The 13,452-nt window shown below is 39.3% G+C and overlaps 1 protein-coding gene across 6 annotated transcripts in view; it reads right to left on the minus strand.

Annotated features, from left to right (window-relative positions):
* Amph (amphiphysin) overlaps positions 1 to 13,452 on the minus strand; it is a 215,049-nt gene that overhangs the window by 7,280 nt on the left and 194,317 nt on the right. For all 6 annotated transcript variants that reach the window (XM_047562437.1, XM_047562439.1, XM_047562435.1 and 3 more), the window contains 2 exons: positions 3,537 to 3,740; positions 1,308 to 1,574 (listed from right to left, as the gene is read on the minus strand). In XM_047562437.1, the coding sequence (XP_047418393.1) occupies positions 1,308 to 1,574; positions 3,537 to 3,740 (471 nt within the window). The remainder of the gene's footprint in view (positions 1 to 1,307; positions 1,575 to 3,536; positions 3,741 to 13,452) is intronic.

The following is a 13,452-nucleotide window of genomic DNA, read 5'->3' on the forward strand; positions in this document are numbered from 1 at the left end:
TATTTTACACAAAGAATCATAAAATGAAAGAGTTGGAAATATTATATGCAAAAATTACTTCCTCTGATGAGAAAAACCTAGGGAGAGGGGTTAAATGATGTGTCTATGCTACACCAGTTAGCAAGGAAGCCAGGGTGGCCCCTCAAGCCCTGGCCTTTCCTGGTACATGGCTTCCTTGCCTTCGTGTGCTCTAGTTAAAACACAACACAGCCAGATATAGCCCACTAACCTGCAGGATTTTTTCTCCATGTTCATGCTTTTATAAATATAGAATACCCATGCCACACCCCCTTGGGGTAGCAAGGCAGCTGACACTCTCTAAACAAGAACATTTCACTATTCAATGATACCCCATGAATACATGCACATTTAACACTATTTTTTGGGCAGTACTAGGGATCGAACTCAGGGGCACTCAAACACTGAGTCACATCCCAAGCCCTATTTTGTATTTTTTATTTAGAGACAGGGTCTCACTGAGTTGTTTAGTGCCTCAATTTTGCTGATGTTGGCTTTCGCCTTGAAATTCTCCTGCCTTAGCCTCCCCAGCCACTGGAACTACAGGCGTGCACCACGCGCCAAGGGCAAATTTAACACTCTTTAAATGTAGTTAACTACATTTTGAAATACAAAATCAACTTATGGAATTAAAAATTTCTAACCAGATTCTATTAGGGAGCCTTATCTGTCTTCAACACTTGGCTTACATCAGTGTTTTTAAGCAACTACTCACTTTGGGGGTTGAGGACTACTGAGTTTATGAAGTCTGTAAGTAGCCTCCCTGGGAAGAATCTTCTTCTCATTAATGTAGGCTTCTACGTCTTCCTTTTCACAGAATCTATTAATATCTTTACTTGTTCATTTTGAGAATATTTATTGGCTCCCTACTTTTATGCACTGAGTGCTTCCTGCTTCCTGCCCTGATGATTCCTTTGGGTATCATCTTGATAAAGAGGTGACTTGGAGGAACTGGTCTGAGCCAGGCTGGACAGTCATGCTAAGGGGAATTAACTCCTTTATCATGCAGGGAGAGGTTATGTTCCCTGTGGTGAACTTCCCATTTATTATTTTTTGCTAAAACAAGGCAAGTATTATTGTAGTTCTTGTGTGTCCAGCAACATGGAAATCCTACCATTTTCCAAGGTGAGCTGAGGTGAAGGAGAGCAGTTCTGAGAGAAAAACAACATCATTGCAAAAAGTACAAGTAACATAAAAAAAAAAAAAAAAAAAAAAAAAACACAAAGGTTAGGGCAGAAAGGATTGAGGTAAAGAAAGGACAAATGGCCATGAGGTTACAAAAGGAAGACCTTGTAGAGAAAGCCAGGAGGCACTTCTGGAGAGGCCTCGCCTGCGGATGCGAATTGATCAGCAGCACCCGCTGGTGCAGGAGGTGCAGCTTGAGAGTCCTCCAGGGGCTTCTGCTCTGTGACCAGCTCTGGCGTCTCGCCGACGGGGCCCAGAGGAGCCATATCCTCAGTGGCCTCCTTAGTCTCTGCACCCAGGGTGATTTCATGTTCTCCTTCCCCTTCATTGTTGGAGGCGGGCTCAATGACAACAGAAGGGATGACCTTCTCCTAGGGGAAGAGGAAGGCAGTGGTGTCAAACAGGGCCTGGAGAACCAGAGTGTTTTCCTTAGCCACTTGCACTTCCCTGCCCCACTATCCATCTGTTCTTCCCTCAGCCTGGAAGGCTTTTGAACTTTGGACCTCTGAATTGTGCATGGCTTCCTTTTTTTGTCTTTTCTAAGTACAAAACCCTTAGTGGGATTCACACTTGATCCTTGAGCAATCACACAGGTTGATAAGTCTGTGAACATTAGGAAGAGGGATGGAGAGTGAAGGGGAAGAAGGTGTGTCATGTGGGGTCAGGAAACAATCCCGAGCAGGAAGTGCCAGGGAGGATTCCATGCTGGCTGGCTTCATTTTTTCAGCAGACCCTTGCCGTCCCAGTCACGGGATCTGTGCTGTGTTGACTTTGTGTGCTGCTCTGCAGCACTGATGGGCTGGGGCTAGCTCCAACTCCACATACGTATTTAACAGCCCACATTTCAATATAGAACCCAGTGACATGCCCTTGGTAAAAGAAATCTGCTGGGGATTCTAAGGCACTCTTAATAAGCTCCAAAGAGTAATAAGAGGAACACGATTCTGTAACAGTTGGCTTCCCAGTATAACAGCTGCTCCTTTGAAATTAAAAAAGGAGACCAGCCATTGTCCTGCTAACCTGTTACTTATTTCTCCATCTTAGCTTCCTACAGGCAATCATCAAATGAAAAAGGAAGTGGAACGGACACTGTCCCCCAAAGCCTTGGTCCCTAGTACCAGGAGGATGTCACAGGACCCAAAGTACCAGAATGACAATATGCCTCTGGTCCAGGAGGCTGAATGTACAAATGCCTTTCTTAGCACTTCCTGCTTTGTTCTTTCCCTGTTTAATCCCGATGCTTCCAGGAAATGTCAGGCAAGGCAGATTAGCTGTCTTCCCAATTTGGTCAAACTGTAATGAATTCATTTTTTTTTTTATATTATTTTATTCCTGATGAGGGTGGGCAAACAAATCCAGCTTGTTGGAGCCAAGCCCCAGGCCTGGGACTCCAGTGACAATTTCACTAATATTGATTTTTCACTATGAGCATGACACTGGACTAAGCCCTTTAAGGGCATTTCCTCATTCCTTACAACAGCCCTATTGTTCTATTCTATTCTCTGGTCTTCTCACCATTTTCATTTTCTTCATTATCTGTGCTGCATTCCTTTCTTCCATCACTTCATTCAAGTTTCCTGTTCTTCTTTCTTTTTTTCCCACATTTTTTATGGGCGCATTATAGTTGTACATATTGATGGGATTGGATGTTACATATGCATACATGCACACAACATAACAATATAATTTGGTCAATATCACTCCCCAGCACTAACCGCCTCCTTCCTGCCTCCCACTCCCTGGACCCTTCCTCTACTGATCTCCCTTTGATTTTCATGAGATCCCTGCCCTCCCACACCTTTCTTTTCCTATTTCCTCTCTAGCATCCCGTATGAGAGAAAACATAAAACCATTGACCTTCTGAGTTTGACTTATTTTGCTCAACATGATGGTCTCTAGTTCCATCCATTTTCCTGCAAATGTCATAATTGCATTTCTTTTGTGGCTGAATAAAAAACCACTGTGTATAAAGATCACATTTTCTTTATCCATTCATTCACTGATGGACACCTAGCCTGGTTCTATAGTTTGGCTATTGTGAACTGTGCTGCTATAAATATGGGTATGCCTGTATCATTTTTTTTCCTCCTTTTTATGGTTAGGCCTGGTCAGCCATAGGCAGTGGGGAGGGACCTGTGTGAAACCTGCTGTCATTGTGTGGATGCGAGGGCCATTCTTTCTCAGAATCTAAGGATATGTAATTTTTTTGATAGAATGAGAAGTAACAAGATAGCTACAAACCCCATTCCATGTGCAAAGTATTATCACCATTAACCCACAGAGCTCTGCAGCCAGCGCTGTCTGCCCATATATTCTCTCCTGAGGACACTGACCTGAGGCACTGCTGCTTCCGTCTCTGTGGGTAGAGGTCTGTCCTTGTCTGTAACCTCTGTGGTTTCAGTATCAATTTTGGCCTCCTCTAGACTTCCTCCCTCTCCAGCAGGGAGAGCTGCCTTCTCTGCCTCAGCTTCCTCCACCAGGGCTCCCTCGGCTGGTAAGGTGGTTCCTACGGCCAGGTCAGCTTCAGTTCCAGGGATCTGTAAGGTAGAAATCAAATAGGCCATGTCTGAATCTTCAGGGGCCTCCCACTAGGCCAAACTCTTCCCTCCCTCTTTTCTCCCCTCTGCTGAGGCTCATGAGATTTCAAAGCTTGCTGTGTGTCATGTACAAATCCCAGAATTTGGGTGCAGCAGAGTCTGATATCTGCTCATCGAAGCTCTCTTCTTCCTGAGTCCCCATCAATTTGACATTCCTCAGCTTTCCCTGCAGTCAGGTGTAGCAAATGGAGTTTGAACGGAAGCGACATGTCATTCTTGAGACACTACTTTTAAGGTGTGCAAGGTCTCCCCTCCACAAGCTATTCCATTTGTGTTGACTGAAAGCAGAGGGAAATGAATGAGGCCTTGGGGCCATCCCAGTCACAAGTCCCAATACTTGGGTCATAGAGGAAAGTCCTATATGCAAAGCATCCTCATCGTGCAACATCAGAGTTCAGAAAAATTACATTTCACTACAAATTTTCAAATCTTTGTGGGGAAGGTTCCCGAATTTAAATCACTTTCATGGAAAAAAGAGGAGTGGTGATGGAGAAATAATTGTTGTAATCAATATGCATTAAAATAATCCAAGTATCTGTAGAGTTGTGTGTGGGGTAGCACAACATCAAAATGATATTTGGGGTCTTTACTGGAAGAAGCAAAATAGAAGAAGTTTTTAAGTAGTATTAAAAACTTGCAATAATGAAATGAAGTATAATCAAAAGTTTTAATTTTGAACAAATTTGTTTAGAGTCCGACTCTTTAACAAGGTTGACGATATCTGCTTGGCAGACGTGAATTGAGGGGTTCAAATCAGAAAGACTGAGGAAAGATATTAGATTGAGCTCATATAATACACCCAGGACACAGATTCAAAAACTGATCCTGTTCACTGATGTCATCAGCACTAGCCATTCCTTTACTGAGTAAGTTCTACCCAGTTCATTTTATTAAGTCAGGAAAGCCCTACTCTTGAAAACATCAACTCCCAACATCTAATTCTGACATGAGATGGACAGCATTCTGTGTGGGCATCAGAATGGGAGATGGGGGACATGAGTAACACACCCACTCTTGTCACAAGGCACTTTCCAAAAGCATCCTTATCAGACAACATCAGAGTTTAGAAAAACTGCATTTCAGTACAAACTTTCAAATCTTTGTGGGAAAAGTTCCAGAACTTAAATCACTTTCAGGGAAAACACATTTCTTCTGCCTCAAAATTACAATATACTAAATAATAAAAATAACCTGTTATAGAGTACGTTTTTCTACAACATAGTATTTTACCTTGGGGATGAAAAAATGTCAATAGCTGTACTACTTGTTACATGATGAAGTGCCACTCATATTCTTAGAAATTCACTTCTCTCTCATATAAGAATCTCCTATTATGAGAATTTGACTTTCCTGAAAAGTGAGCAATGACCCAAAATGTAGTTACTTGCCAGGATATAGCCTTCATTTCTTTATTTTCTACCCTGTTATTAAAATGCATGAGTTCAGAAAAGTAATTCTTTAGTGTGAATTGTAAGAGATACTTATTTAAAGTGAATTATTAATGCTGATAATTATTGGAGTGGATTAATAGATATTTGGGATTTATATGTTTGTGAATGACTGAAAATTCACATATAAAAAATTAAGAGAATTGCATCTCTTATTTTATAGAACCACCCATCTTTTTATGGATGCTATTGTCATTGTTGTCAAAAGAGTGATAAACAGATCATAAATTAGTAGTGCATCTTAATCCCCCCCAAAACAATGAACAATTGCTGTGTGTGTGTATGTGTGTGTGTGTAGTACTGGGGATGGAACCCAGGTGTACTCTACCACTGAGCTATACCCCCAGTCCTTTAAATTTTTTTTTCTTAAGACAGGGTCTCACTAAGAGGGGGTGTCTCACTTAAGACGGGGCTGACCTCAAACTTGTCTCCTGAGTTGCTGGGATGACAGGTGTGTGCCATTGTGCCCAATTACTCATAGCTATATTGTGAGAGAAATCAACAGGCTTTTACCAGAATATTAAAGACCTAACAAAGTTTCTTCCACGTTGCAAACCATTCAAATAGACAATGTGCAGATAATGAACTTAAAGGCTCAAATATAGAAGGTAAATAATACGTTCACAGTTCTGAGTTATTCATGCTTTCCATCTATCACACCTCTGAGAATCTCAGTGGTTTGAACTAGATGGACTCTAAATACATGCAGACTGTATGGATAAACAGAGTGTATACACCACTACACACACGTACACACACCAACACATAAAGACACATGACTATAGATCAAAAAGAAGACATTATGTTATTTCATAGAATACCCCCAAATATACATAAGTGTCAAACACATATTATAATAATATATGATTTATCTCTCACCTGACTTGACCATACCTCTTTTTAAGTGAATATTTTTCTGTGACTTGATGTGTTGCCAAAGGTGAACTTTTTAAACTCATTTCATATAGTGCTAAATCATTAGTTCATAATTGATCTCTATTCTCTATATATCTACTGATTTGACTATATAAAATTTTATTTTGTAAGATATATTATCATCCTTCTTTTGCTGAATAATGTTAAACAGGCCTTGCTGGCTGGACCAGCTCTAGTCCTAATGGCATAGTTGCTTTGACACCAACCACCAGCAGATGGAGGCCAAGGGCTCTGTCTGACTGCTCCATGTTCCCAAACCTGACAGAAGCAAATATCCCAGGCTCAGCACTTCACCAATAGACTTGATAATAAATGAATAAATAAATAAATAAATAAATAAATAAAGTGTATGTGTAGAATTGTGTAGAAGAAAAGTAGCGAATGAAAAATCACCAAAATATTGAAGTTAAAGACTGGCAAAGACAAGGTGCTAAAGAAACCAGCAGTTTGACTCTAGACAGCAAAAGCCAAATAAATTGAAAAACCTATTTGAAAAAGGAAAGAGAAATTAACACTCCTAATCCATTTCTGAGTCCATTAGTAATGATTTCCCATTTCTCTAGATGCTGTTGATTATTGCTTTGATTTTACAGGGTTTAAAAACATTACATAAACAGAGAAGGATTATTCACTGTCTATACTTTCCCATAGCTTTCTGTTTCTGATATTGGTCTGATAATCCTCCCTTTCTGTCTGGAATCTTTTCCACAGTTTTTGCTCTCCCCCAAATATTTCCAAGGTATATTTACTGACAACAGCATTAAAACAATGGGAAGTAGGAACCCCCCGTGCTCAAATTAGATGTTAGCTCCAGATAAATTAAGTAAAAAATGGAAAGGTTTTCACCCTAGAGTTGACCTTCTTTCATTATTTTTATTCATCCCAAATTTTAGCTATTTTTAGATCTAGAAAAGAAAAACATTGTTTACACTCTGCTTGCTACAGTACATGTTACATCTACTAGGAAACCCAATGATAAATGACTGCTATTTGCTCTTTTAAAAAAATATTACCCAGGAAGACCAGAGGACTGAAGCTACTGAAAGTATCTCAAGGCTCTGATATTCAATACTATCCAATTTTTCTCTTCACTTCAAATCTTAAAAACACCAGTATCCTACCTTCGCCTAAACTGTACTACCTAAACATATTTATGGTAGAAAATATCTAATGCAAAAGAGACTGAAAAAGTTCTCTCTGACCTCAGATACACATGGTTTACCATATGTATGAGGTCTGTGAGGTACAGGCACAGGACTACTGCTGACTTGAATATGCATCCCACAGAAGTCACAAGTACCAGCACAAAATTCACCCTGGGGAGGGTGAGTTGTGACTTTTGTTATACTTCACCAAACAGATCTCCCTGCTTTCTTATCTGCTGCCTTGGAGGAAAGCAATGACTATGCCATTCATTCCATGGTCCTTTCAACCCTAATAACTGCATTAGCAAAATATTCTGGAAGTGGAATGACATGGATACAGTACAACAGCATCCTAGGTATCAATCCTGCAAAGTAGGCAAACACAAGTGGGTCAGAAACTACCCAGTCCTTCCACAAGATGGCACTGTGAAAGTTGGGCCACAAGGACTGAGACCCCAAAACATGTAAGAGTAGTCACAGGCTGCAGGAGACCTTGTAATTGCTGAGGTTGATGTCATCTATGCATTCATTCATTGTTTACTTGGTAGAATTATCTCTGAACAATGCCTGAAAAGCAGCTTGCCAACATAACTGTTCTAGATGCTGACAACTGAAGATACTCCTTCAACTTGGTATGAAATTCCACATTTATTTATAGGGTAGATTATTTTAACTGAGAATAGGTATTTTTCACATTTAAAAAGAATGGATACTAAGGAATTAAAAATAATAAAAGAACTAACTTATGATATATCCCTATGTATTTATTTTTATTCATGTTGTAATTGTACAGGAGCTATATTCATTTATTTTGTAACACAGATCATGCTTCTTAGAAAAATTATATCAATGGCTATACAGTTCTTTTATTGATTTTTTTTATTTAACCATTTGTTTAACAGTCGTCCTACCATTAAATACCAGCTGGTTGTCAGTTTTTAATTATTATAAATGATAAACTGAGAAAGAGCCCTTCAGTTTGTAAACAAACAATTGGATAACCCACACATTTAAATGCTTTAAATATACTGCTATCTTTATTTATTTATGATGTCTCCATGGAAATAGTTTTGGGGTTTCTCCTCAATATTTCATTATGAAAATTTTCTAACATAAAAATCAAAAGAATCATACAGTGAAGCTTCAAGTACTCACCATCGAGGATCTTCAATTGACAAGTTGCTACAAATCCTTTATCATGTCTTCAACTTGCCCATATTGATTGGATTCATCTTTCAGTCAACCGAAGTATATCTTCATTAAATGTTTTCCAAAATTTTTATGAAGCCTCTACAGACCCTAACAGGTGTCTTTCTGCTGTTTTCATACATGACTAACTACTGATTTGGAGTAGCTTACTACAATGTGATTTTTTTAAAACTCAAAACCTATATATTGCTCTAACAACATATGATTTTCTGTTGGAGAAGTATAAGTCTCAGGTCTACCTCATTGTTCTTTTATAGTACTTTTTTATTTCCAACCAAGATGTTTGCATAACTTTGTTTATTTTAACTTTCCTTTTGATTCTTTCTTCACTTTGCCTTTTGATTGGTGATTTTTGTATGATCTACGTGCAGTAATTCCTTCAACCAGGAAAACTTCAGCTCAAGTACTTTTAAATCAGGAGCTGGAAAGGGATTCATCAAGTCTTTACACACAACCACCTGTTTTGAATCTTCCAAATATAAGTGTCAAGGGATGTACTAGCATGGGAGTAACAGGAGACCCCAAGGCCTTGGTGCTTTAGAAGGTCGGTCACATAGTCTGGGGGTGAGGGAGGTAGTTTCCAGTTGCCTTCTACCTAGGGCGGGGTGGATGAAACTGTCACATATTTTCCTATTTCAGGCTCATTATTATGCTTCAAGGATCCATATGCTTTACACTAAAATGGTGAAAAATCCCTAAAAATAGTGAATTTTATTTCTGTACTTTTTTTTTTTAGCATTTTCAGTTTTCTCATAGTATCTTTAATTTGTGCACTTCTACAATGCATTTCTTCTTTAAAATATTCCTGAGTAAATGACATCAATAATAAATAATATAAGATGTATATGTTTCAAATTTTAGCTAAATGATACTCTTTGATGGCTACAGGACAATAAAGTCAGTGTATAGCATCTTCCTGACATTTCTTCTTATGAGATCCTTGACTGAAAAAACACTGAATTCCAGGCTAATCAATCTACCCCACGTATGAAGAATAATAATTCTGATGCACAGAGGGATTCTGCTTGTCAGTTTCTAGATGTGCATTCTGTAGCTGTGGGGGAAACTGACATTTACTGAGTCTACAATTTTCCAGGTGCTAACTCAGAGGGTTCACATTCATTGCACATTGTTCTTCTAACACCCCATTTAAAGGTAATTCCCATTTTCTAGACAAGTTAACTAACAGAGTTGAAGTAATTCACCTAGTCAGAAAGGTAAGATTGGAAAAGTCTGAGTTCTGTGTTTTTTTCATACAGATCTGCACCCAAGAAGACAACACACTTCTGGAATTCAGAGGTTGCCCAGTAATCCTGAGATCTCGGGCACCTCCTCGTACCCTCTGGTTCCTGCTGACATCTCCAAGGAAACTGTGTTTGACAAAGAATACAAGTGCAACCTTACACACAGCTGATGCAGTCACCCGCAGTCTTGAAATGCTACTCTTTAAAACAAGGTGCATTTTTTTTTTAAATTCACATATTATTGGGACACCTAAGAAACCATGTCATAAGATCCCTTTTAATCAACAGGGCAAATTACACAATAAAAAAAATACTGATAAGATTAGTTGGGTAGAACTTCTCTATCTTGTTTTGGCCAACTGTCCTAAAGATTTCACTGTTTAGAAAGCATGGGAAATTGGGGGAAAAAAAAAAAAAAAAGGTCCACTCTTTTTTTTCTTTTTTTCTTTTTTGGGTGCTGGGATTCGAACCCAGGGCCTTGTGCTTGCAAGGCAAGCACTCTGCCGAGTGAGCTATCTCCCCAGTCCCTAAAGGTCCACTCTTGTTGGTTGGATTTATCCACTGCAGGGAAACTAAGAGTTAGACACTTGTAGTTGTAGTCATGAGTTAAGAGATTAGAATTATCCGAAGCTGGAAGGTCCAGATGGCTCAATGTTCTCATATGCAAATAAAGAACTAAAATGAAGCAGAGTACAGATAAACATGGTGGGAATTCCAGCCGCAGGCTACCATTGCCTTTCACTGTCCATTCCTAATTCTAGATCTAACCTGAGCTCTTGACTTGTCTAAAGATCCTAACATTTTTATGAAAAGACAGAATTTTCTTCAGGATCCATTTTAAATAAAAGCTCAAGAGGCATAGTCCCAGAGAGAAGAATCCTATAAAAAGACACAGGCTGGTGGTTAGTACTCCTCTTCACACAGATTATGTTGAAAACATACTAGGTCAAAATTTTACTCCAGTCAGACCATAGGGACAAGTTCTCCCTTGGAATGACAGCCTCAATGGCATTCGTTTCAAAGGTAGTACCTGGCATTGTAAATCTTATTTGAAACATTTATGCGCTTTTTATTAAAGGAATTTAGTAGGAGTTTCCCTCCCTAACTTTCATCTCAATCATCTTTTTTATCTGCTTTCCTAGGCTTGCCTGCAGCCCCTTCATAAACAGCTGCTGGGTCCTGGTGCAACCCAATGACTGGCAGCAGGTTGCCATGGCAATATCTGTTGGAATCAGCTACAGAACTTCCTTGAAAAATTAAGGTCTCTGCAGAGGTACCAAAGTTAATTATTTCATATTCGCTAATTTGGCCTTTTAAGATATGGTGGAATATCCAATAATGACTCATATCAGTATTTACAGTTTTCATTGGTGATTTATCTGCAAAGCAAATAGAAGGGGTTGTGTCTTTTGAAACAAAGGTAAATATTATGCTTGCTCAGAGGTGGGGGGATGAGAACGTAGTGGTTTCTGGAGCAGCCACAATGGACACTTTCTATGGGGCTTGCCAATAGTTTGTTAGAGAGATTGTTTAACTTGACTTTTAAAATTTTTTTGTGGGTATTAGACATTAAACCCAGGGTCTCGTGCATGCCATTAAGCAAGTGGTATACAACTGAGCTATGACTCTTTCCTTAAAGTTGTTTTTAAAAATGCCTTTGTTTCACAATAAACATTTTTCCCTGCCAAGCTATAGCATCTTTAGATGATATATGAAGCAACTGCTGTCACTACTCACACTGCCTCCATCTAGGTTTTTACTGAAACTTATCTCTCTTAGCATTTTGGTCATAATGGTCTTTCATTTTAGGCCACACAAGACTTCTCAAAGGTAGCATTTGAGTTACTTCAGACTCAATGTTGGAAAAGAAGGCAATTTGCCAGGGAAAAGGAAGGGATATCTGATTTCAAATCAATCACTTTTTCCTGATTATGCTTATGGTTCCTGCTCATGTCCATGGAGGACTAATGAAGAGTGGTCCAAGCAGCAAAGGGCCTTTGATCCTTGACATATTGAGGGGATGGATAGAATAAGAAAGGGCAAGAAGGGTATCAACACACATTGATCTGGGGGTTACGTTCATGTTATCCATGAACTCAAGAAATCTCTGCACCCATAGAGTGAAAGTTGAGCCAGTAGAACAAACCTGTGAGACTCTTCCAGGTCTAAATTCTAACCCCACATATGGGGGGGGAACTGGGCTTGACGTTGGGACCTGGGATTTTATTATTTAAACAAAGTTGTCTTTCTTAGCATTTGAATGGGTCTGGTCTTCTACAGACTACCTAGTGATACTAATGGCCAGGAATGGTTTCAGTGGTGTCTTTTGAAATGAGACCAATATGAACTAAGAAGACATGATGAGTTTTTTATCCTGAAGTCAATTACAACTGAAGTCATATTAAAGACATTGAGCTAAAGCACTAGATTTCATATTTGACAAAAAGGATATATCAAAGCAGACATAAAATCAATCATATTGTATGATTCCATTTATATGAAAAATCCCAAACAGATAAATCCCTAGAGCTAGAAGGCACCCTGGCAGGTACCAAGAGCTGAGGGAGGAAACAATGGAAGTAACTGCTAAATAGGTGCTATGCTGTGGATCTGGAATGTGCCCCAAATGCCCATGTATTGAAGACATGGTCTGAAAAGCAGCAATATCCAGAGGTGGGGTTTTGGGGAAGTTATTAGAAAATGAGGGCTATGACCTCATGAGTGATTAATTCATTTGAAAGATGAATAATTAGAATGGACTACTGGGAGGAGGTGGAAACTGTAGGCAGACGGGGCATGGTTAGAGGAAAGCTGTCACTAGCCCCTTTCTCACTCTGTCTCTCTGATTCTCAGTTACCATGAGGGTAGCAGCTTTCCTCTGCCATTCCCTTCCACCACGATGTTCTGCTTCACCTCAGACCCAAAACAGTAGAGCCAGCGGGCCACAAACTGAAACTTCTGAAACTGTGAGCTAAAAGAAATCTTTCTTCAATGAAGTTGCTCATTTTGCCCTGAAATGAAAAGCTGGTTCACACAATGTGTATGGGATTTTAACCTGGGGTCAGGAAAATGTTTTGGATTGGAACTAGATAGTGGTGATAGTTGTGACATTATGAATGTACTAAATGCCACTAAGCTGTTCACTTTCAAGAGACTGATTTTATGTTATGTGAATTTCACCTCAATAAAAAGTACATGCTAAAAGTAACAATTAAAAAGTATATGTCACTAGGCAGCCAGATGTGGTGGTGAATACCTATAATCTCAGTGACTAGGAAAGCTGAGGCAGGAGGATGGCAAGTTTGAGACCAGCCTTAGCAACTTAGTGAGACCCTGACTCAAAATAAAGAATAAAAAGGGCTGATGATGTGGCTCAGTGGTAATGTGCCCCTGGGTTGAATTCCCAGAACCAGACACATACTCACAAACAATACACACACACACACACACACACACACACACACACACAGACAAACACAGCTCCCCACAATCTGAATCTTGATGTTACTGTTCACATATAATTATGATGACACTGAACAAATAACATTGCAAAATTCTCACTTGGGCCTGTTCAAGAAGGCCTTTGAAATATCAAACCTCAGAAGGTAGAGAAGTTTCAGGGATGTGTGAGCTACTTAGCTATTGCTAAGCGGTTAAAAAACAGTACCAG

Source organism: Sciurus carolinensis, chromosome 8, assembly GCF_902686445.1.
Source record: "Sciurus carolinensis chromosome 8, mSciCar1.2, whole genome shotgun sequence".
Taxonomy (NCBI): Eukaryota; Metazoa; Chordata; class Mammalia; order Rodentia; family Sciuridae; genus Sciurus; species Sciurus carolinensis.